The 24,402-nt window shown below is 56.3% G+C and overlaps 2 protein-coding genes across 2 annotated transcripts; both read right to left on the bottom strand.

Moving 5' to 3' along the window:
• Positions 1 to 506: 506 nt before the first annotated feature.
• Positions 507 to 3,567, bottom strand: LOC136474334 (two-component response regulator-like PRR1). Its single transcript, XM_066471926.1, has 6 exons — positions 2,921 to 3,567; positions 2,558 to 2,719; positions 2,338 to 2,471; positions 2,055 to 2,222; positions 1,782 to 1,863; positions 507 to 1,667 (listed from the first exon to the last, which is right to left on the bottom strand). The coding sequence occupies exons 1-6, from the start codon at positions 3,081 to 3,083 to the stop codon at positions 811 to 813; spliced, it is 1,566 nt and encodes a 521-aa protein (XP_066328023.1). The 5' UTR covers positions 3,084 to 3,567; the 3' UTR covers positions 507 to 810.
• Positions 3,568 to 5,920: 2,353 nt separating this feature from the next.
• LOC136474333 (glutaredoxin-like) lies at positions 5,921 to 24,402 on the bottom strand. The gene is made up of 4 exons (XM_066471925.1): positions 23,665 to 24,402; positions 7,067 to 7,155; positions 6,421 to 6,519; positions 5,921 to 6,297 (listed from the first exon to the last, which is right to left on the bottom strand). The coding sequence occupies exons 1-4, from the start codon at positions 23,955 to 23,957 to the stop codon at positions 6,194 to 6,196; spliced, it is 585 nt and encodes a 194-aa protein (XP_066328022.1). The 5' UTR covers positions 23,958 to 24,402; the 3' UTR covers positions 5,921 to 6,193.

Below are 24,402 nucleotides of genomic sequence, written 5' to 3'. Positions count from 1 at the left end.
AACATGCCCTTAGTATACAAACCGACTGTAACTAGTCTGGCTGCCGGCCCGCTTATTATCCTTGCCACCTGCGGCACAAGTGGCGTTGCAGGTGAAAAAAGACATGGAGCAACGTAGAAGAACGTTCAGGTTATCCGTTATCCATGTAGCCCGTGCCTCTCCCAGGTTGCTTGTTCTGGCTAGGTTTCAGCCGTGGCTGTGTTCTCCGCCCAAACTTGTGTACCGTTATGCCCTGAATTGTATCTTGTGTTTTGTCTTAATTAGAACTCTTTCCTATCTTAATTAAAGGTTAAAAGGCAAAGCTCTTAAGTCTTAACATTGGCTAATTTGCCTGAACTGAACTCCGCTGAATTTTTGGGTGATACATATAAACTAACTAGTGAGCACATTACATAAACAGATTAGTATTAATCAACTTAGTTTCCCCTTCCTCCAGAAATGGATCCTTCGTCTCAGAGCAAATTGTGCGCGGGGTGTAGGTAGTAGGAAACACACATGGAATAGGAAACCAAAATGTAGAACCAACTTATGACAGGCGGAATGTACAATAATAGCCCTGTTTTACCTCAAAAAAGCAAAGATTATACTGCAATAAGACCATATTGATTAGACTGGTCTGTGCATCAATAACTAGCAAAACTACAACTACACTTAATCAAAAGATGATTTCTCCATTGAAGTAACCAGAGTAACAGCCACATTGTTTGGGGACAAAAAAGGTTATACCGTGTGTGAGCAAAAAGGGTGTATTGCCTTGTTGCCAGTAGAAGAATGTATGCACTCTATTTTTTTCACAGAGGGACCTCTCCACTACTCTGGAGAGGAAACCATATCTACCTCCCTGGACAATGGATCGTCATCTTCGTCTTCAGAGATATCATCTCCAGTGCTGGTGATATCTGTATTGCTTGCCTGTCTAACAAATTGACCTCGCACCCTAGGCCTTGTTTCAGCAAGTTTCTTCCGGTTCACATACCTCACCTTCTTGTCAAAGCAGCGCTCTTTCCTTTTTTGCCTGAATTTGGCAAGTGCTGCAGCCCTCCTTTCAGAGCGATTGCATGTTTCCTCAGGCATTGGTGTGCTTGATGCCGATGACCACACATTTTGCGTTGGTAAATGACTTGAACTTGAGTGCATATTCATGCCAGCAGGATTCAACTGAAATGATGATATCATAGGTAAACCATGGCATTGAGGATAAACATTGTACTGAGGAAGCATCGTTGGTGGTGTGTGTGCTTGAGCATTGTTTATGTTTGCTTGAAAATTTTGCACTGATGAAACTGCCATGTTGTGCTCTACCATCCCTGGATAATAAAATGGGAAATGGTATACAGGTGGAGTTCCTGAAGTATCATTATGGCCTTCATTGCTTCGCTCCATATGTATGTTAGAGGAAGAAAAACATACCATAGGGTACTGCACAGGCATCTCAAAAGTTTCTTTATTCCGAATATTTACATCAGTACCGGTGTCGCTTCTATCGGTTGCACTAGAGCAATTACCCTGGTTATCCAAAGAATCTAACCAACTGCCACCTCTTTGTAATTTGCTATCAAACGAGCTGGTGGTTGGGGTGCTTGTCTTAACATATGCTAGAAATGCAGACGACTCAGCAATCCTCAGGTTGGTTTTTATAGGGCGTGAAAACATTCTTCCCGGAGAGGCTGGCAATTAAAATAATTAATCAGAAAACAGATGGAGAAATAGAAGTGATTAACAATAAAAAAGGAAGACCGGTAATTACAGGCAAGAATAAAGGTCCGACTGAAACATCTTACATGCTTGGCTGGCATCTAGGACAGAGCCTGGTACACCCTCCATCTTGTCTCTCTGGTCGGGCTCAGCAACAGAAGGATTAGACTGAAACACGCCAAGAAATGGAAGGGCATTTATACAAGTATATTGTTAGCATCTCATCAACATACAACATATATAGAGCCAAAGGGCAGATCTTTGTGGCAACATCAAAGAGCAGAAATGGAACTATACTAAAACAGAAAAAAGAATATTTGGACTGCAACAAGCTTCCAAACGAATACTGGGTTCATTACCTCGTATTCAAGTTGATTTGAGGTGCCTGTTTCTTGATTCATGTTTTCTTTAGGCCTATCGTCTGTCTCGTCTGAGAGGAGGGTGGTGCTGTTGGTATTGGCATCACTAGGTTCTGAGAGCACCAACTCGAAGTTGTCATGGAAGAAGTTTTTCTCGGGCAAACCAAGCTGCCAACACCAGTACTCAATTTAAAGAATAATTCATGCAGGTACAGCAACGCCTACAAGCATCTCAGCTTAGAGCAACGCAGAGGCTAAGGTGAATCAGCATAATGCCCTTTACCATCCGTCTCCGCCGCCACACATGGGTCCAAAGGTTCAGCAGCTCATTCGTGCGCAGCGGCTTCACCAGGTACTCGGCCGCACCAAGCCGCAAGCACTTGACAACAACAGACACCTCATCTCTGTTGGACATCACTGCACAGTTCCATCAAACAGGAGGATGGTCACAGCAAGCACATCACAGTAATCGGCACAAGGCACAGGATAGAAAGGCAGCCTACTGATGATGGGGATGTGGCGCAGGTCCTTGTTCCTGGCAATGTACTTGAGCATCTTGAAGCACTTGGAGACCGGCAGATCAACCTCAGCCAGGATGATGTCGATCTCGCCTCCCTCGTAGTTGAGAATATTGATCACCTGCCGCGGAGACTTGGCGCAGGTTACTGAAAAAAAAAGGGTTCACCATCCCAACAGCACAACAGTAACCACACATGACGAGCAACAGATTCCTATCATTAGAAGCGAACGTATTGGTACTACTAATGATTAAGACCTCAGTGAGAAGGAAACATAATCCTAATTAGGGAAATCCCGACGATTAGAGAAACCAAGTGCGAGGGCTACAAAGGTTGACCAAGACTAACCATGGTACGAGCAGTTGCAGAGGAGCCTCAGCACCTCCCGGGAGCTGGTGGCGTCGCCGTCGCAGAGGAGAATCCTCACCTTGCTCCGGTCCACGAACTGCTGGCCTCCCCCAACCCCCACACCGCCGCCGCCCACGCAATCCCCCTCGCCGCCGCCCACCATACCCAAACCCCAAGCACACCAACCACGCCTCCGCCAAGGGGACCGGGGACAGGAACCGAAGCGTCGGATTCAGAAGCGGCCGGAACCAGAGACACAGGCGCAGTACGACAGAGCGGTCGGTGGATCTGCAGACGCCTCCTCCTCCATCCCCGCGGCCGCCGGTACCGCCCAATAAATCCGGCCGGGGCCCCTCGCGGGCTACCACCGTGCCTGCAGATGGCTGGTTAGCAGGTATACTACTATCAGCGGCGGCGGCTGGGGCCGCCGGGGGCCGCGGCGCCCTCCTCCGCCCGTCGCGGTCCGGCCCGCACCATTATCCGCGCCTAATCTATTGAGGGGCGGCGGCGGCGGGGGATGGCGTCCGCTCTTCTCTGCTGCGGTGCTTCGCTGGAGCAGGATATTTTCCTCGCTTTTTCCGCTTTGCTCAGCGAGTAGTGGGGTTGGGGCAAGCAGCGGCCGAGAGGAGGAGGACGGGGATGAGCCAGAGCCAGCCGCACGGCGCCGCGGGCGCGGAGTAAAATAAAAGCAAAGCGACGGCTGGGCGCGCTCGGGCGAGCCGGCCGCGCGATCTCGGCCGCCCGTCCCGACGTCCCGCGTGCAAGCAGCAGCCAGCTGAGCCTGAGCGGTTCGGATCGGGGCCCAGCATCCGGCAAAGCAGTGGCGAAAATATCTAGCTCGCCTCCGTTAAACGCTTCGCTTTTGGCTACGTGTCCGCGAACTAGTCGTCACTGGAATATCTAATCCTCGTCGGCCATCGGTAGTGCGTGTGAGATTAGTAAAAAAGCCAAGGTGGAGCCATGCCCACGCTTCGGGTTACTGGACCGTGTAACACTATTTACGGAGACGGACAGACCGGCTAGGTGGGCCAGACGTGGGCCTCGTAGATTTCGGCTTTCGTTTCGGGTGATGATGGAACGAAACGAGAGGGGACCGGACGCTAATCTCCTTCTGGTGGCCCGCCCCACGCGCGCCGGCGCTGGCTAGAAGGCTAGAGGCAGGCTTCCCCGCGCGGCCAAAAAAAAAAAAACTGAAGAAACGTGCGTGTACGCTAGGTTCCCGTCGTGACGAGCAAAATTTCGCCCGCGCGGCCGAGCCGCCGAGGCTTTGGGGACGACGGACGCGTGGCCCCAGTGGAGTCGGGCAGCTGTATGGCGATCTCTTTCGTTCTGCCGATCGGAGACCGAGTGGCCCGCGATGGTGGCGGCTCATGGCGCGGGGGGCCCTCCACTCCACTCTTTCGTGCGTTCAATCTGGACGATTCAGAAAGTTTGTTGCGGTGTGGAGGAGATGCAAAAGCCCGGCAGCCAAATCGGCAATGGGCCAGAAGCGGAGATGATGCTGCGGATGCGGATGGGTCAACTCAGGTGTCAAGCTCACGAGTACTACGTGTCGACCATTGCGGTTTCAGGCTTTCAGCCTAGCAGGAACTTTGGTTTACACAAAATATATACGGGACGACTTCGGCGTCCGGACACAGCTCCCGCACCCGGGTCGGACGCAGGCAACTCCCTTTGCCTCGTGCCAAATCCCGCTCTAGAGACAGCGTCCGTTTCGACGGAGCTCTGCGCCTCGCTCGCCCGCATCGCACGCCAGCATCTAGAACCATGCCCCCGTGTCCACACGTGAACCACGTCGGCACCACGGCAGCAGCACCAGGCCTGCCCGCGTCCGCACGTGAACCACTACGGCGCCCCGACAGCAGCACAACCTGCACGAATTGCAACATGTGCAGCATCTAATCTACTTTTGAAACATAAAGACAAAACATTTACAACATATCACTGAAACAGATGAAACATTTAAAACATGCATGTATAGCCATATCAACATATACAACACCCGGATCCACTTTTGCAATATAAGTCTAAACCATCCGAAACACGTGAAAACAAACACTTAAAACATGGGTGTGCAGTGATAGCAATATATGCAACATCCAGATAAAAACACTTCATGCGTCTGAAACAACTGAAACACTTTAAACATAGGCTAGAAACATACGTATATTGTCATTGCAACATATGAAACATCCTAGTTCTATTTTTGCAACATTCAGATAAAACACTTGAAACATAAGTCCAAAACACCTGAAACACTCAAAACACGACATCACCGGCGACGATGACTCACCTAGTGGGGGACTACGGTAGCCAACAAACTCGGATTTAAGGGGGTGTTGATAGCAATGGCTGGCGACCTCCTGGTGGCGTCGGGCGGTGGTGGCGCTTTGCACGCCATGGCCACGCCCAGCGAGGTGGACGCCCCACGCGGCACGGGATAGGACGTGGCACGATGCAAGATTGGGGCGGGTGCGGCGCACTATGGGGCGCGGCAGCGAGACAGAGCAGGCGGGCGGACGGCGCATCGCGACTGTTGTGGGCGGATGCGCGGTCGACGCGGCACTGCGTTCGGACGACACAATGAACAGCCTGTTCGCTTCGTCGTATTTGGCTTATAAGTCATGGCTTATCAGCCAACGAATAATATTTTCCTCTCATACTAAATCAGCCAACAGTACTTTTAATCGTAGCTTATAAAGCCAAACCAGCCCAGACGAAACAGACCGGAAAGTGATAGCGGTCACAAGTGGGGAAAATATTCAGAAGCGGAAGAATAGACGTTACGTGTTGGGCCCAATCGATACGCAGACCGAAGAGCGGGGGCGTCTAGACCGACACGCCCAAATAGACGTCCTCGTCAAAGCAGTATTGGTCCTCAGGACATTCTCACGAGTTTAATTAAACCTGATGGTGTCAACTTTCAGCTTAGTCGAGTGAGACATGAATTGGTATCGACTTTTTTTGCACAGCAGGTCTACAACGTCTCATACAGTCACCATTTCAGATGACAAGTTTAGGTGACACAAATCACACGGTACACTTTACTGACACGAAAATTAAGAGGCATACACATTGAGCTCGCAGTCCAGAGGATGATGAGGTAGTGTATACAGAGTTGCAGAGAGGCTCGACAGAAAAAAAAAAAGATTAAAATACAGTCGACATGAAGAAACGTTTAAGTCTATTCATCTTTATTTATTACTACGTATTGAGTTTAGTACTCCATACAACACAGCCACCCAGCGAGCGGGGTGACGCTGTAAAACATGTCTACAAAGACGGAGTGGCAGTTGCAGAGGCCTTTGCATTGACAATTGCTCCAGCCTCGGTCAGCAGAGGCACCAGCTTCCCACCGTCATGCATTGCCATGGTTGCTGCTCAGCACGCGGTAAATACATCGTTAAAAAACCAATTCAGATGTAAATGAGAAACCAAGTGAACGCAACTTTAGTTTCTTGCGAGAATGACATCGACAGAACTACAGAAGGTAAACTCACCGTCACAGCCACCAATGCGCTCCCCTTTCACAAAGACATTGGGAACAGTTTTCTGACCAGTCCATTCAGCGAGAGCTGATTGCAGCTCAGCGCCATCACCTTCGCACAGTGATTAAAACGATAAAATTCAGCAAACAGTTCTCATAGAATGCATAAGTTTGTTATCTCTTGATGAGTGCTCGAGACATGTTAAAATGGTTCATGTAATGTTCACTGTGTTCGGTCACATTTATAGATTCACACAAATATTCATTGGTGTAGTTGTGTTAAGACGGTCTAATCAATCTTGGAGCAATCATTTCGCAACGTGTTAACAATATTAAAGAGATTACTCAAACATGGTTTGCAGTTGCAGAAGTACTAAACTAATCTCCAATTTGATTGAATGGTAGTATGTTCATTAGTTCATGGACACTTTCAGCATTGCAGTTTGATCAGAACTAACTTTTGCAATATCTTTCAGTTGATACATGAGCTGATAAGTCTACCAGTCGCTTCTACAGCCATCATCATTTGGTATCGTAAACCTTACCCTTCATTTGTTGGTTTATTTTATGACAATTGAGATTTGGGAATCAGACTATTTGTGAAGTATAGAAGTGAACCAAAAATAAAGAAGTGTGCTAAAATTAAGAAAAATACTCACTTTCCACATCCAACTCAATGGCCTTGTAATTTGCCCCCAGCTGTGCTAACAATTGCTTCACTCGGGTGCAGAAAGGACAGTAAGTTTTGCTGTGGTCATAAGATTAAAACATAAGGAATTTATATACAAAGTAATTATTATTTGAATTACTATAAGTGTCTATAAGATTAAAACGTAAGGAATTTATATACAAAGTGTCGGTGTTTCGGACCGGGGGTCCTCAACCGACTAGTGAATTTGTTCTGCGTGCTCCCGATTCCGGATGGTGATGCAAAGAGACACAAGGTTTATACTGGTTCAGGCAATCGGTGCCCTACGTCCAGTCTGAGAGATCGAACTTGTATTCCTTGCACCGAAGTGCTCGTAGTAGGGGGTTACAAGCTAAGGAAGAGAGGGAACTAGTCCCAGGTCTCGACAGGGTGTCGTGTAGACCGTCTGAGACGTTGCTCTCAAGCGGCTGGAATGTGTGCGTGTGTGTTTTTCGGTCCCCCCCCTAAGTGGCCCTAGTCCTCTCCTTTTATAGTTGAAGGGAGGGCAGGGACAGTACATGTATTACTGTGCGGCATCGTGCCAACAGGGGCGGCATGTCCGAACCCTGTGGCCTGTTCCTGTGGCGGCGTGGCCGTCGGAGTAGTCCGTCCTGGGAGTAAAGGGGCGGCGTGGTCGTCACATCAGGTCCTGTGCGTCGTGGGAGCCCAGGGAGTGTCTCGGAGCAGACGTGGCGGCGAACGTGCAAGCCATGGTGGACAGATTGTGCGCGAGGCTGTGGCCTGGTCGGTGCCGAGGCTTGTACTGCGGTGGGGGGTCTCGGCAGGCACGAACCCCGAGACTGCCGAGGCCCTGGTGTACAGTGCCGAGGCCTCGAGCGGGCGGCGGGTCGTGGGCACAGTGGTAGGACACAGTGGCCGGTAACCCCCGTCATACCCTGTCCCAGGCGCTGATTGTGGGCATAGTGTTGGGACATAGTGTTGGGACACAGTGGCCGGTAATCCCCGCCGTGCCCTGTCCTGGTCGGTATGGCGCTGATGCGACTTCGGGTCGCGTCGGCCATTCTGTGACGTTGAGCTGGTGTCCGGCTGAGATTGCGGGAGTGGTTGAAAGTATTAATGAGACGTGACGCGCTGTCGGGAGGGTCGGCCGAGGCGGGGGGCGAGGGACCACGGACGAGCCGGCCTCGAGCGATACGGAGAATGCTCGTTGCCGAGGCCTCGCGCGAGAGGCCTTGCGCGATACGGAGAACGCGACCTCGCGCGAGACGGAGATTAGGCTCCTTGCCGAGGCCTCGCGTGGAAGGCCTCGCGCGATACGGAGAACGCGCCTCCTGCCGAGGCCTTCTGTGGAGAGCCTCGGGCGAGGCGGAGACGGCGTTCCCTGCCGAGGCCTTCCCTGGGGAGCCTTGCCAGGATGCCGAGACCTCCTTCTCGGGGCTCGAGGCGAGGAGGAGGAGGACCCAGTGGGCCTGATCGCGACGGGGAGGGGCCCACGACTTACCTTTTTGCTTTTATTATTTTTTAGATGGGACTTGGGCAACCCATTTGATGTTTTGCTTGGGGTACCCCATTCTAAGGTACCCGATAGTAGCCCTCGAGCCTCGGGGGGAGTGCGTGCACTCCCCCTGAGGGTTTGCCGAGGCTGGGTCCATACCTGCTCCGTAGGAATTGAGGTTTGTCGCGCGCACCCACCGGGTGTAGCCCCCGAGCCCCTAGGGGAGTGGAGTTACTCCTCCAGGGGTTTTCTTCATTTCCGTGTCTGAACGAGTAGTTCTTATTGCATTTGCCAAGCCCCCAAGCGCAAGTTCGGGTTGCGGGGGTCTCGGCGAGGCTGCAGGGAAAAAGGCCTCTAGCCTCTGCGCGGAGCGAGAGGTTCGTCAGGGGTCCCCTGACTTTGGGTATGATCCTCACGCTTCCTTTCGCTCGGAAGGAGGGGTGGAATGTGCCAGGCTACCCTCGATGGGCACGAGCATGGACACTTCCGGTGAGCTGTTAGCGGGTAGTCCGAGTGGAGGCCCGAGCCCCGTTCGCTGGGGGACGGCTAGTAGTCCAGGGACGCACTCCAAGAGTACCGGGGGGTTTCTCTAGTGGGTGCCGAGGCCGTTCGCGGGCCTTGGTGGCTCGGTGCCTCCCTACGGTGGGATCCCATTCGGATACTTCCCCGCCGGTCTCGGACACGACTTAGGACGCCCCGAGCGACCGTTCGCTTGGGTCTGGGCCATTCATAGGCTCGCCCCGATGTCGTCCCTGACTCTGTTGCCCTAGGGCGGCTGTCGAAACCTTTTGGAGGCCCAGCCTTCGAACCCCTGGACCGTAACGGGCTCAGCGCCCTTTTATCGTGTTTGTAGTGAAACTTCTAGCGCGGTTTTGGACTGTTTGTCTTTGTCTTGGGTGTTCTGGCCCTTTCACCTGGTCTTCACGTGTCCTTTTCATTCGAACGGAGGGTTAGTTTGCCGAGCCCATTCTGGTCTCGGCGAGGTTGCAGGAAGAGCCCCTAGCCTCTGCGTGAGAGGGCCGTCGGGAGTTCTCCTGACTTTTTATACGCCCCTCGCGCATAAGGGTTTGTTTGCCGAGGCCTCTTTGGGCGCGAGCCCGGGTCGTGAGGTCTCGGCATATTTGCAGGAGGAGCCCCCTAGCCTCTGCATAGGGTGAGAAGGCCATCGGGGGTTCCCTGACTTTTTATGCGACCCTCGCGCTTCCTTTTCACTCGGAAGGAGGGGTGGAATGTGCCTCGCTACCCTCGATGGGCACGAGCGGTGGCACTTCCGGTGAGCTGTTATCGGGTAGTCCGAGTGGAGGTCCGAACCCCGTTCGTTAGGGGACGGCTAGCGGTCCAGAGACACACTCCAAGAGTACCAGCGGATTTCTCTAGTGGGTGCCGAGGCCGTTCGTTGGGCCTCGGTGGCTCGGTGCCTCCCTACGGTGGGATCCCATTCGGATACTTTCCTGCCGGTCTCGGACACGACTTTGGGCGTCCCAAGCGTTTCGCTCGTTTGGGTCTCGGCCTCGTACAGGCTCGCCCGCAGTCACCCTAACTCTGTTATCCTAGGGCGGCTGTCGAAACCCTTTGGGGTCTAGCCTTCGAACCCCTGGATCGTAATAGGCTCAGAGCCCGGTTCCTTCCTGTGAAAGGAACAGGCCGCGGGAAATATCTTCCCTATCGGCTCGGCCGCGGGGGACGCGCCTTTTGAGGTGGTTTCGTGGGGAGGTGAAACGACGCCTGCTGCCGTAGTGGCCGAGCGCGACGTGATGGATGGGACATAACTGTCCTCGCATTTAATGCGGGAGACGTGGGTGCGTGGGCCGCCGAAATCGGCTCGTGGTTAACCACGCCGGACGGGGAAAACCTCCCCGATTTCATCGCCTGTTCGTTTCACCTCCCCCTGCATAAATACCCGAAGAGTCTCGCCCCTCCTATCTTACCTTGCCTGCCACCTCCGTCGAGCCGTCGCCAGAGCCGCGGGTGCTGGGAAGAAGAGGAGAGAAGAGCGAGCCTAGGGGGAAAGCAAGAAAAAAGCGAGAGCGTGGAGGGAGAGAGAAAAACTCACCGCCGCGCCCGATTCCTCCATCGCATCCATGGCCGGCAACATCGTTGTTGTCGAGGCGGATCCTTGGGATCCGTCGGATGTCACTGAGGAGATGCTCCAGTCGCTTATCGACGGTGGACTCCTCCGCCCAGTGACAGACTCTAGTAGGCCGGAGTGGATTGCTCCGTACGGCGAGCTAGAGCCGAGGCCCCGCGACGGCTATGTCGTGAGCTTCGTCTCCTTCCACGAGCGCGGCCTCGGCGTTCCGGTGGGCCGGTTCATGCGGGCGCTCACGCATTACTATGGCATGGAGCTCCACAATTTTAATCCTAACTCCATCGCTCAGGCGGCTATCTTTGTTGCCGTCTACGAGGGGTATTTGGGGATCGCTCCCCATTGGGATTTGTGGCTCCACCTGTTCCGGGCGGGGCATACTACCAAGCCGACGGGCACGTCGGGCAAGAGGAAGGCATCGAGGGCCGGAGGCTGCACCCTCCAAGTGCGTCAGGACCGCCTGCATCTCTACATCCCGGCCCAACTCGCGTCCTCCAACCGCCGGTGGTACACGAGTTGGTTTTACCTCCGCAACGACGACGGAGGACTTCCCCCTTATACCGAGCGGATTGTGGGGAGTTGCCCAGAGAAATGGAAGTGGGGCGTCCCAAAGGTCGACCAGCCCAAGCTGGAGCCGCTCCTGGAGGGGCTGGTGAGGCTACGGAACCATGGCCTCACCGTCGCTGTGGTCGTGGCCGCCTTCCACCGCCGGAGGGTGCTGCCGCTGATGGCTCGGCGGTGGCGACTGTTCGAGATGAGGCCGGGTGAGCCCGTCGAGGGCACCCGGATGTCTTCCTCCGCCCTCTCCGACGAGGAAATTCACCGTCGGGTGGGGGAGACGGTAGATGTGAAGTTGAGGGGTGGCAACCTGACCCCCTTCGCGATGCGTCCGTCGCGGGGGTTCCTTTCGCTGGTAAGTTGAGCGCCGCTGTAGCCTCTGAACCTCCTCGATCTCCCTTTATCCTTTGTTTCCTTATGCGCGTTTGTCGTTTCTTTAGGGGATGAGGGACGTGCGCTCCTCCCCGCCGCCTGTTCCTGAGGACGCGGGGCAGCGGGCGATCAACCGCGCTCATGCTGACGCGCAGAAGAAGCGGAAGGATGCTAAGGCGGCGAAGCGCACGAAGCATATCCTTGCGCGCGAGGCGTTGGATAAATGCTGCCGTCAGCAACGGAAGGATGGTCTCCCGTTGGAGGAATCCTCGTCGACGTCGTTGTCGACGGAGGCCTCGGACGGGAATGACAAGGGCGAGGGGGGGGGCGAGGCCCCCTAGACCACCTTCCAGACATCGAGGAGGTGGCGCTCGGGGCGTCGATAAGCAGCCCGGCACCCCCGAGAAGGGGAGAGGAAGCGGACCTGGGGCCGGCGGTGGCCCCCTCCGGGGCCGAGGCCGACACGCCTGAGGCGCGGGCGTTAGGCAAACGCGCCGTCAGCCCTGTAAGCTCGGCGGTCATGACGGAGCCGGTGGCGGTGGAGGCGGCGCCGCCGGCCCCGCCGAGGGTCGAAGGGGCGCCGGGGTCCGCCGAGGACCGACCGGCGCCGATGGATGCGGATGCGACACCACTGCCGCCGCCTCCGCCGTTGCGGAGGAGGTTTGCTGTGGTGAAGCTGGGGCTGCCCCGTTCAAAGTAAGTGTGTTTTTGGTGGGGTTATGGTGTCTTCCATTCGCTTTTTTGGTCTCGTGCTGACCCTGTAGGTTGATTTTCTTTAGTCGGAAGCGGCCTGCGGACGACCTCCCCTTGACGCCCCTTAAAGCGCTTAAGGCGAGCCCCAGCTCCTCTGCCCACTGGGTGGCGGAGGCACAAGCCACCATCCAGCGTGGCGCGGCGTCGGCGAGGGTCGACCCACAGGAACCGGCTGCCCAGGGAAGGGTTGCCGAGGCGGCCCCTAAATGGTCGGATGGGGCCATCGTGCCCTTTGTTGCCGAGGCTCCCGAGGCCTCTGGGGCTGAGGCGATGGGGGCCCCGGTGCCCATGACCGCCGAGACCACAGTGTCCGCGGCCGGTGCTTCTGCGTCTGCCAAGGCCATAATGACAGAGGCCAGAGCCCCCGAGACCGCCGAGGCCGTGATTGCAGAGGCTGGAGCTCCTGAGGTCACCACGGCCGTTGTGACGGCAGCGAGGCTGTCTGTGCAGGAGGCAGAGATGTCGGCGGTGGAGGCCTCGGCCGTGCCCTTGGCTCAGGGCCCACTGTTGTTGTGGGAGAGTGCCCAGGAGACGGAGGTCTATTCGATCTCCTCCGACGATACTTCCCGGGCGCGGGAGGTCGTCGGTGCCGAGGAGGCCGATGTCGTGGAGCAGCCGGCGCCGCTCTTAGACGAGGGAAGCTCGGCCCTCATGCGGGTGCGACCCGAGCCCCGCGGGTGGGATCACCCGCGGGTACTGTGGCGGAGCCGGGACAACCCTGAGGGGGAGCCTCTGTTCGCCCTCAAGGACATGGCCGAGGGCGGGTGCTTGAGTACCTTCGAGCAGTACCGCGAGCTGGCGGAGCGGTCGCTACGGACCGCTGTCCATGGTGGCCGACGAACTGCCCGGAGTCGCCTAGGTTCGTGTTTTCCCTTTCTCGCGCGACGTTGTTCTTTCCTTGGTTTTGTTGCAATCGAGGACCTTTGCTCTGCTTCCTCAGGAGCTCGAGAGCCGGTCCCTTGGGAAGTCGGTCTTCCTTCGGCAGGAGAGGGGAATCTAGGACCAGCTTCAGAGGCAGAGGGGCCTTCTTGCCGATGCTAACGAGCTTCTGTCGGCCCGAAGCACGGAGGTGGAAGACCTCCGCCTTCGCTGTGCCGATGCGAAGGTCGAGGCGGCCACCGCCCAGACACAGCTTGCCCCCTTGGCGGCGCGGATCAAGGAGCTGGAGGAGGAGCTTACCCGTGCCATCAGCGATCGGGATGCCTTCAGATCCCGAGCTGAAGAAGCGACGGCCTCGAGCAAGGCCCTCGCCGGGCAGCTAGGGGCAGAGGAGAGTGCGCACCGGCTGACCAGAGGCGCTCTGAACGAGGCCCTTGCTGCGGTTGAGGCCTCACGAATCGAGGCTGTGGTTTTGAGGGGGACGGTCGAGGGTGAGTTTGAGTCCCCTTGTTTTGTTTTCTTTCCCTTATGCTTGCTCCCTAACTTCCTTGTATGACGCAGAGCTGGGGAGTGAAGCTTCTAGGGCGGCCGAGGCCTCTCGAGTCGAGGCCCAGCGGTTGAAGGAGAAAGCCAAGGCCTGTCAGGCCGAGACCCGACGCTGGGAGCTGAAGGCCAAGGGTGAGCTCCGTGGGCTTCCGTCCCTAACTTAGGTTGTTTTTTCTCTGGCTCGACCTCATTCCATTTTCCGTGGTGCAAAGTCAGAGGCGGAGATCATTCGGGCTGTCGAGGCTTCCAGCGCGGTGCAGACGGTGCTCGAGACCGAGATCGGGGAGCACGAGGTGCTAAAGTGTGCTGCCCTTTCCGCCTGCGAGGCCCTGGAAGTCGAGGGGGTTCAGTCGGGCAGCTCCCTTGGGAGCCGCTTGATTGCGCTGAGCAGCCAGATGCGCGAGCGGCTCCGAGGGGCGCTGCACACGGGTGTCAAGCGGGCGATGGCCGTCTTCTCCTCTCACTACCTTGGCGTCGACCTCCCGGCCATCAGTGATGGCTATGTTCTGCCTGATGATGACGAGGAGGCCCACGCGGTGGTCGCGAAGCTGCTGGAGGCGGCGGAAGGCCCTGGCACGGCGCTGGCGACGCTCTTTGAAGAGGAGGTGGTTCCTCCCCTACCATCTGCTGGCGCTGGAGGCCCTGAGCCTTGATCTAGGCCCCGGGGGCTATGTAAAGATAGAATAGGGGTTATTTTTGTACCATAACGTTTGTGGCCGTCGAGGCCTTTATTTCTGACGTATTTGTGTTTCTTAGTTGTTTTTCTCATGTTTCCGAGCCTTTGCCCTCTGCTGCTCCTGATCAGATTTCGTTTGCAAAACACCCCTTTGGGGCCTAAGCCGTCCCTTGAGCGAGAGGTATTGAGGGAGTGCCGTAGCCCGGGGGCGTAGGCCGTCTCGCGACTCAACCGGCCTCTTGCTTAGGAAACAGACCTTGGTCCAAGGAGTCTCTACAAATGATTCGTCAGAGCCTGCTAGAGACTTGGCGTAGGAATTTTTTTGAAAAGCAACTAAAAAATAGTGCGTGGGACCTAGGGGAAGTCCCCCATCTAGCCCCCGAGGGAGGCTTGGTTCTGCCGAGGCAGAGCCGAGTCTCCCTTATTGTGTTTATTGTACTGCCAAGACCTACGGTGGGCTCGAGGGGTTTCTCGAAAAATAAAGACCAACTAAAGAACGCTTTTTAATTGCATTTCGAGAAACGACATATACAATGCTTGGAAATTTAGGGATAAAAGCGATATAGCTGTTCTATGTTCCAAGCGTTGGTGAAGATTTCGCCCTTCTCGTTGGCCAGCTTGTAGGTCCCGGGCTTCAGGACTTGGGCGATGATGTACGGTCCTTCCCATGGCGGGGTCAGCTTGTGGCGACCCTTGTTGCTTTGTGCTAGCCTCAGCACCAGGTCGCCTACCTTTAGGTCTCGGCCTCGTACGCGTCGGGCCTGATAGCGCCGCAGGCTCTGCTGATACTTGGCCGAGTGTAGTAGCGCGACGTCTCGGGCTTCCTCCAGCTGATCGAGGGCGTCCTCTCGGGTTGTGCGGTTGCTTTGTTCGTTATAGGCTTGCAGCCTCGGGGAACCATATTCTAGGTCGGTGGGGAGGATGGCCTCGGCCCCATAGACTAGGAAGAAAGGCGTGAACCCCGTGGCTCGGCTCGGAGTGTTCCTCAGGCTCCAGATGACCGATGGGAGCTCGGCGAGCCATTTCTTGCCAAACTTTTTCAACCGGTTGTGAATTCTTGGCTTGAGGCCTTGTAGGATCATGCCGTTGGCACGCTCTACTTGGCCATTGGTCCTTGGGTGTCCTACGGCCGACCAGGCCACACGGATGTGGTGGTCGTCGCAAAACGTCAGGAACTTTTTGCCGGTGAACTGCGTCCCGTTGTCGGTGATGATGGTGTTGGGGATCCCAAACCGGTGGATAATGTCAGTGAAGAACAGCACTGCCTGCTCGGATTTGATTCGATTGATCGGACGGGCCTCGATCCATTTGGAGAACTTGTCGATTGATACCAGTAGGTGGGTGTAGCCCCCGGGGGCCTTTTGCAGAGGCCCGACCATGTCGAGCCCCCACACGGCGAACGGCCATGTGATGGGGATGGTTTGCAAGGCCAGGGCCGGGAGATGTGTCTGCCGAGCGTAGTACTGGCATCCTTCGCAGGAGCGTACTAGCTTGGTAGCGTCGGCGACCGCCGTCGGCCAGTAGAACCCTTGGCGGAAAGCGTTCCCTACGAGCGTCCGAGGCGCCGCATGGTGCCCGCAGGCGCCTGCGTGTAAGTCCCAAAGCAGGGCTTGGCCCGCCTCGGAACTGATGCATCGTTGAAGGACACCTGAGGGACTTCGCCTGTATAATTCGCCATTGTAGAGGGCGTAGGTCTTGGCTCGGCGCGCAAGCCGTCGTGCTTCAGTTCGGTCATCGGGAAGCTCCCCCCGATCAAGCCAATCGAGGAACGGGACTCGCCAATCCACGTCCTGATCAGTCTACGGAGGCTTGGTGCTGACTTCCATGACCTCGGGCTCGGTCGAGGGTGTCTCGGCAGCAGAGGGGGCATCGGGCTTTGCCATGGGTTCCCTAGGTGGGCCCTCCTCTGCTGTCGAGGTGCAGCCGATGGAAGGTTTGTGGAGGTCTCTGGCGAAGACGTTTGGGGGGACCGGGGCCCGTGCCGAGGCCATCTTTGCCAGCTCGTCGGCGGCCTCGTTGTACTTTCGCGCGACGTGATTTAGTTCGAGACCGTCGAACTTGTCTTCTAGGCGTCGCACCATCTTGCAGTAAGCCTCCATTTTAGGGTCGAGGCAGTTTGACTCCTTCATCACTTGGTCTATGACGAGCCGCGAGTCGCCTCGGATGTCGAGGCGCCGTGCTCCAAGCTCGATGGCGACCTGTAAGCCATTGATGAGGCCCTCGTATTCGGCCATGTTGTTGGAGGCGGCGAAGTGGAGCCGCACCATGTAGCGCATGTGTACTCCGAGGGGCAAAATGAAGAGCAGACCCGCGCCTACCCCGGTCTTCATCAGGGATCCGTCGAAGTACAGGGTCCAGCACTCCGTCTGAATCTGAGCAGGTGGCAGTTGAGTATCTGTCCATTCAGCCACGAAATCGGCCAAGACCTGAGACTTGATCGCTTTTCGAGGCGCAAAAGTCAAGGTTTCCCCCATAAGCTCGACAGCCCACTTGGCTATCCTGCCCGAGGCCTCCCGGTTATGAACTATCTCGCCCAGGGGGAAGGATGATACCACAGTCACTGGGTGTGACTCGAAGTAGTGGCGTAGTTTGCACCGGGCTAGGACCACGGTGTAGACTAGCTTCTGGATGTGGGGGTAGCGCGCTTTGGTCTCGGAGAGCACCTCGCTGATGAAATAGACAGGTCGCTGGGTAGGCAAAGTATGCCCTTCTTCCTGCCTCTCTACTACTACGGCGGCGCTGACCACTTGGGTTGTTGCGGCGACGTAGAGTAAGAGGGCCTCGTCCATGGCCGGGGGTATCAGAACAGGAGGATTGGTGAGCAGCCTTTTGAGTCTGTCGAGGGCTTCCTTAGCCTTGGGGGTCCAAGAAAAATGCTTGGACTTTCTCAAGAGTCGGTACAGAGGCAAACCTTTCTCGTCGAGGCGCGAGATGAAGCGGCTCAGGGCCGCGAGGCATCCCATGACCCTCTGCACTCCCTTGAGGTCTCTGATTGGTCCCATGCTGGTTATAGCCGAGACCTTCTCTAGGTTGGCCTCAATGCCGCGTTCTGAGACTATGAATCCCAAGAGCATGCCTCGGGGGACCCCGAACACACACTTCTCGGGGTTGAGCTTGATGCCCTTCTCTCTAAGGCATTTGAAGGTTACCCTCAAGTCATTCACGAGATTCTCAGCCTTTCTGGTTTTGACCACGATGTCGTCTACGTAGGCCTCGACGGTCTGCCCGATGTTGTCGCCAAAGACCTGGGTCATGCACCGCTGGTACGTGGCTCCTGCGTTTCTGAGGCCGAAGGGCATCGTCACGTAGCAGTACATGCCAAACGGTGTGATGAAAGAAGTCGCGAGCTGGTCGGACTCTTTCATCTTGATCTGATGGTAACCAGAGTACGCATCGAGGAAAGACAGGGTCTCGCACCCTGCGGTGGAATCAACGATTTGATCGATTCGAGGTAATGGGAAGGGGACCTTTGGACAGGCTTTGTTCAGACCGGTGTAGTCTACACACATTCTCCATTTCCCATTTTTCTTCTTGACTAAAACGGGGTTAGCCAACCACTCTGGGTGGGATACTTCCTTGATGAACCTGGCCGCCAAGAGTTTCTGTACCTCCTCTCCTATGGCCCTGCGCTTTTCTTCATCGAAGCGGCGCAGGCGTTGCCTCACCGGTCTAGATCCAGCCTGGATGTCCAGGGCGTGCTCGGCGACTTCCCTTGGTATGCCCGGCATGTCCGAGGGACTCCATGCGAATATGTCGGCGTTCGCACGGAGAAAGTCGATGAGCATGGCTTCCTATTTGATGTCGAGGGTGGCGCTGATCCTCAGCGCCCGGTCGTCGGGGCAGGCGAGGTCGACCGGGATGAGTTTGATGGTTTCAGCGGGCTCAAACGCCCCTGCGCGACGCTTGGAGTCAGGCACCTCGCCACTGAGTTGGTCGAGGTGGGCGATGAGGGTCTCGGCCTCTGCAAGAGCCTCGGCGTACTCGATGCACTCGACGTCGCAGTCGTACGCATGTTTGTACGTGGACTCGATTGTGATGACACCATTAGGGCCTGGCATCTTGAGCTTGAGATAGGTATAGTTGGGCACTGCCATGAACTTGGCGTAGCACGGTCGCCCCAGAATGGCATGGTAGGCTCCCCCAAACCCGACTACCTCGAAGGTGAGGACTTCCTTGCGATAGTTGGAAGGGGTGCCGAAGCAGACAGGAAGGTCGATGCGCCTGAGGGGTTGCGTGCGCTTCCCTGGCACGATGCCGTGGAAGGGTGTGACATCGCCTCGTAGTTTCGACTGGTCGATCTCCAAGAGCTCCATGGTGTTGGCATAGAGGATGTTGAGGCCGCTACCTCCGTCCATCAACACCTTGGAGAGTCGGGTGTTGCCGATGATCGGGTCGACGACCAGTGGGTATTGCCCGGGGTTCGGAATACGGTCGGGGTGGTCGCCTCGATCGAAGGTGATCGCCTCTCGAGACCAGTCGAGGTACTAGGGGGTGGCCACCTTGACCGAGAAGACTTCTCGGCGTTCCCTCTTGCGCTGCCGCGCCGTAAGGCATGCCGAGGGCCCACCGAAGATCATGAAAGCGTTGCGTACCTCGGGGAACCCGTCGTCCTTGTCTTCGTCCCGACCGCCGGCACCCTTCTGCTTGGCGTCGTCGTCGAGGAGCCCGAGCCTGGCGTAGTAGCGCCGCAGCATGGTGCAATCCTCGAGAGCGTGCCTGACCGGGCCCTGGTGGTAAGGGCAGGGTTTCTTGAGCATGTCGTCGAAGGGCCTAGGGCCTTTGGGGCCTCGGGGATTCTTGCGCTCTGTGGTCGCGACCAGATCAGCTTCCAGTACCTCCTGCCTCCCTAGGCGCCCCTTTTTCTTTTTCTTAGGGAGGTGGGAGGCTGAGGCCTCGGGGGCCTCTTCCCTCCGCTTACCCTTGGTGTCGGCGTCGGGGAAGATGGCTCCGACGGCCTCTTCCCCTGAGGCGAAGCTGGTGGCGATGTCGAGGAGCGTGGCAGCAGAGCGCGGGACGTTGCGACCTAACTCTCGGACCAAGTCCCGACAAGTGGTGCCGGAGAGGAAAGCCTGGACGATCTCCGAGTCGCCGATGCTGGGTAGCTCGGTGCATTGTTTGGAGAAGCACCGGATGAAGTCTCGGAGAGACTCGTCCGGCTTCTGGCGACAGCTCTTGAGATCCCAGGAATTCCCAGGGCGCACGTATGTGCCCTGGAAGTTCCCGACGAAGATCCTAACCAAGGCGCGCCAGTCGTGGATTTGCGAGGAAGGGAGATGCTCGAGCTAGGCTCGCGCCGAGTCCGACAAGAGCAAAGGGAGATTGCGGATGATGAGCAGGTCATCGTCCGCGCCACCTAGCTGGCAGGCCAGGCGGTAATCGGCGAGCCAGAGCTCCGGGTTGGTCTCGCCGCTGTACTTCGCGAGATTGGCCGGCTGTCGGAACCGGGCGGGGAAAGGAGCAGCGCGGATGGCCCTGCTGAAGACCCGAGGGCCTGGCGGCTCAGGGGAAGGACTGCGGTCTTCACCGCTGTCGTAGCGACCGCCTCGGTGTGGGTGGTAGCCCCGAGCGGGCCCCTCGTTGTCAGTGGCGTCGTCGCCTGCTGACCACCTCATGGTCTCCCTGCACCTCGCGTCGATTGCCGAGGCGGTCCAGAAGCACGGGGACCCTGTGGGCTATTGGCGCTCGGTCGGGCTCGGGACGAGCCGGGGCTTCCCTGTCCTGCCGAGGCGGTGCCGTGAGAAGGTTCGAGGCGCCCCCGCGCCGTCGGGAGGCGGAACTCTCGGCCTGCTGAACCGCAGCGGTCTCTAGGAGATCGCGGAGCTCGCCGCGGACCCGCCGCCCCTCCGTGGTAGAAGGCTCGGGCATTGCGCGGACCAGCATTGCCGCAGCCGCGACGTTCTGGCTGGCGCGATTGAAGACTGGGGGTTGCTCGCTCCCTTCGTCGTCATGGATGCGGTGATGCACATCGCGGGCTCTTCGTCGGGCTCCCCCGCCTTCGCCGCGGCCTCGCTGTTCCTGTTCGAGAGAGTCTCGAAGCTGCTGCAGAAGGAGCTGGTCTTGCTCGACCTTGGCCTGGAGCTCACGGAGCTGCTCTAGGTCTGGGCGCTGAGGTCGTGCAAGAGCGACGTTCTCATTTCGTGCGGCCGGCAGGACATTGCGTGGGGGCATGACGGCGCCCGCCCCTGGACGAAGTGGGGAGCGGCTACCTGTTCCCTCATCCTCTTCGCCTGCCCTCGGCATCCCGAGCCCGACGTGAAAACACTCGCGAGTAGGGTCGTAAGTGCCTTCGTCGTCGGAGTCGGAGTGACCGAAGCAGTAATCGCTTGCGGCCAAGAACTGGCGCAAAGTCCCAGGGTCGTGGAGCCCGGAGAAATCCACTCCGGGCCATGCCTCGTCCTCATCCGAGGAGTCGGCGTGGGTGCTTAGGTCGAGACCGAAGCGCTGGCAGCGCTCTGAGGGATCCTCACGAGCGGCAGCGTAGGTGTAGGCGTAAGAAACGGCGGCATTTCTCAACCCAAAGGGGTATGGGGATGGTGCCGTCGCCGGATTCTGCTCCGCCGGGGTCAGTTCTCCAGGGAGTGGTGGAGTGGAGCTTGACGACTGGGCACCATCGCAAGCCACCGGCGTTTTCCCTTTGTCCAGGCTCAGGCCAGACAGGTCCCCAGCCAGGGACCCCGTACCAACAGCTGGTCGTAGGGTATCAGCGGGGAGTGGCGTGCCACCTCGGGTTCGCATAGCATCGGGGTGGCCTTGCTCGCGTCGTGCCTGGCGAGCGCAGCGGGAGCGGTCGCCCGGGCGCTGCCTGCGCCTGGGCTGCCGATGCGTAACTTCATTGTCGGACAGTGGGGCTCGGGGAGTGAGGAGTACCATGTCGTACTCATGCCCTAGAGACATGAACTCTAGGCTCCCAAACCAAACTACGGTGCCGAGGCGCAATGGTCGTACGGGGTCTGCCATCCGAAACCTGCTCGGATGACGAAACTGGCACGCAGAGAGCTCCTACCTGGCGCGCCAACTGTCGGTGTTTCGGACTGGGGGGTCCTCAACCGACTAGTGAATTTGTTCTGCGTGCTCCTAATTCCGGATGGTGATGCAAAGAGACATAAGGTTTATACTGGTTCAGGCAATCGGTGCCCTACGTCCAGTCTGAGAGATCGAACTTGTATTCCTTGCACCGAAGTGCTCGTAGTAGGGGGTTACAAGCTAAGGGAGAGAGGGAACTAGTCCCAGGTCTCGGCAGGGTGTCGTGTAGACCGTCTGAGACGTTGCTCTCAAGCGGCTGGAATGTGTGCGTGTGTGTTTTTCGGTCTCCCCCTAAGTGGCCCTAGTCCTCTCCTTTTATAGTTGAAGGGAGGGCAGGGACAGTACATGTATTACTGTGCGGCATCGTGCCAACAGGGGCGGCATGTCCGAACCCTGTGGCCTGTTCCTGTGGCGGCGTGGCCGTCGGAGTAGTCCGTCCTGGGAGTAAAGGGGCGGCGTGGTCGTCACATCAGGTCCTGTGCGTCGTGGGAGCCCAGGGAGTGTCTCGGAGCAGACGTGGCGGCGAACGTGCAAGCCACGGTGGACAGATTGTGCGCGAGGCTGAGGCCTGGTCGGTGCCGAGGCTTGTACTGCGGTGGGGGGTCTCGGCAGGCACGAACCCCGAGACTGTCGAGGCCCTGGTGTACAGTGCCGAGGCCTCGAGCGGGCGGCGGGTCGTGGGCACAGTGGTAGGACACAGTGGCCGGTAACCCCCGTCATACCCTGTCCCAGGCGCTGATCGTGGGCATAGTGTTGGGACACAGTGGCCGGTAATCCCCGCCAGTGCCCTGTCCTGGTCGGTATGGCGCTGATGCGACTTCGGGTCGCGTCGGCCATTCTGTGACGTTGAGCTGTTGTCCGGCTGAGATTGCGGGAGTGGTTGAAAGTATTAATGAGACGTGACGCGCTGTCGGGAGGGTCGGCCGAGGCGGGGGGCGAGGGACCGCGGACGAGCTGGCCTCGAGCGATACGGAGAATGCTCGTTGCCGAGGCCTCGCGCGATACGGAGAACGCGGCCTCACGCGAGACGGAGATTAGGCTCCTTGCCGAGGCCTCGCGCGGAAGGCCTCGCGCGATACGGAGAACGCGCCTCCTGCCGAGGCCTTCTGTGGAGAGCCTCGGGCGAGGCGGAGACGGCGTTCCCTGCCGAGGCCTTCCCTGGGGAGCCTTGCCAGGATGCCGAGACCTCCTTCTCGGGGCTCGAGGCGAGGAGGAGGAGGACCTAGTGGGCCTGATCGCGACGGGGAGGGGCCCACGACTTACCTTTTTGCTTTTATTATTTTTTAGATGGGACTTGGGCAACCCATTTGATGTTTTGCTTGGGGTACCCCATTCTAAGGTACCCGACACAAAGTAATTATTATTTGAATTAGTATAAGTGTCTATAAGATTAAAACGTAAGGAAAATTTTATACAAATAACTCATAGAGCAACTCTAACACTTCAAATAATACAAAGAGTTTGTTCTATGGCACAGCAATATTCATTCCTTTTCTTTGTTATGACACTTCATCATAACGAATGTGTAAAGTGATCATACATTAATAAATCATTTGTTATCGTCACAAACAAGTAAAGAATTACCTCATAAAAACAAAGAACAAACCAACTGAGGAAACATTTATTTATTTTCGTTTTATGAGGGCGGAAGCATGTATATTAATAGTAAAGGAAGAGGGTAAGAATGAGTCCTGAACAAAAAAAAAGTGAAAGATAATAAGTGCTACTTTACTAAATCCAAAATTTTCTAGTAGTCTATAAGGAATAGTGGAGACTTCAATCTATACTACTCCATCTGTTCCAAATTATAGTCGCTTTGATGTTTTTGGTATATAGTTTTTTCTATATATATCTAGACATACGTTATACCTAAATACGTCACAAAAATTGATGCGCCAAAAAAGTCAAAATATATAATTTCTGCAAAACTACTATATTCAGTCTTTGGCACAAAGTTGAGGCAAAGTTCAAGCTACAAGGACAAATGACAACCAATTTCCTTATCCACCCAGCCCCAATTCATCATGTCTATACCAAGCAAAACTATTTGTTCTGTCCCAGTCAATTGCAAATTCGAACGATTGCAAATTCGAAAGGGAGAAAAGAAACCTGCTACCGGATAACTACACGATCACCTATGTAGCAGATGGCCCAACACGAAGCTTTGCACTGGTTTTGCAACTGCGGTAATACTAGAAAGAAAGATTTGATTTGCAAGACCTGAAGACGACGACGGGGGAGGAGGCGACGATCTCCTTGGCCTTCTCGACAGCCATGTGGCTTGCAAAGTTGTCCGAGCGCGGAGCTAGATGGGGAAAGGAAAGAAGACGGATATGTTGTTTCCAGATCCAGAAAAAAAAAAAACTAGACGGCTGTGTGCTTTCCGTGCCGAACCCCCTCCCGTCCAATTTTATACGCGAGCGGGAGGCGACGATTTGTCGACGGCAACTGGAATTTCTTTTGCCCGGCCGGCGGCAGCCGCGTTGACGCACCCTGCACGCTAGCAAATCCATGCCACGAACGCACTAACGCACGACCTGAAGAGAAATTGTGGCTCGTCCTTTCCTCTCGTCCCAGTCGCAACTGGATGGAACATTCTGGATCCACGATTGAACAGCATGCTTTCGCCGGGCGCAGCTGCGATTACGTTTTACGTCATGCGTGACCCCCAAGAGCATTCGTTTTCACAATTCAGCCGTACGGCGAGGGGCATGCATAGTTTTCACAATTCAGTCGTACGACGAGGGGCCTCTGACAAAGACAACTGAAGGACAAAAAAAATGGCGACCAGATGAATGAATGGGAGCCCTAAATTTTCTTTCAAAATGTTTTCCAAATCACCACCAAACGCACAAAAACAATCACAGAGATGTCTACAACCCAAATAAGTCGGTGGACGTTTCCTAGGAATACAGCGACACACCACAAAGCAAACGAACCACGAAGCACTCGCACCGA

The sequence above is a fragment of the Miscanthus floridulus genome, chromosome 8, assembly GCF_019320115.1.
Source record: "Miscanthus floridulus cultivar M001 chromosome 8, ASM1932011v1, whole genome shotgun sequence".
NCBI lineage: Eukaryota > Viridiplantae > Streptophyta > Magnoliopsida > Poales > Poaceae > Miscanthus > Miscanthus floridulus.
Note: the sequence above shows the minus strand (reverse complement) of the source record. Positions and strands in the feature narration are given on the sequence as shown.

Bases quoted from the DNA above. Each gene is read 5' to 3' on its own strand.
- LOC136474333 (XM_066471925.1), bottom strand. From the start codon at position 23,957: ATGGATTTGCTAGCGTGCAGGGTGCGTCAACGCGGCTGCCGCCGGCCG. The intron at 7,156-23,664 runs GTCTTGCAAATC...TTATGACCACAG, and splicing joins TCCCCCGTCGTCGTCTTCAG to CAAAACTTACTGTCCTTTCT. The intron at 6,298-6,420 runs GTGAGTTTACCT...CGTGCTGAGCAG, and splicing joins GCGCATTGGTGGCTGTGACG to CAACCATGGCAATGCATGAC.
- LOC136474334 (XM_066471926.1), bottom strand. From the start codon at position 3,083: ATGGTGGGCGGCGGCGAGGGGGATTGCGTGGGCGGCGGCGGTGTGGGG. The intron at 2,720-2,920 runs GTTAGTCTTGGT...TTTTTTTTTCAG, and splicing joins CTGCAACTGCTCGTACCATG to TAACCTGCGCCAAGTCTCCG. The intron at 1,668-1,781 runs GTAAGATGTTTC...TTTAATTGCCAG, and splicing joins CCTAGATGCCAGCCAAGCAT to CCTCTCCGGGAAGAATGTTT.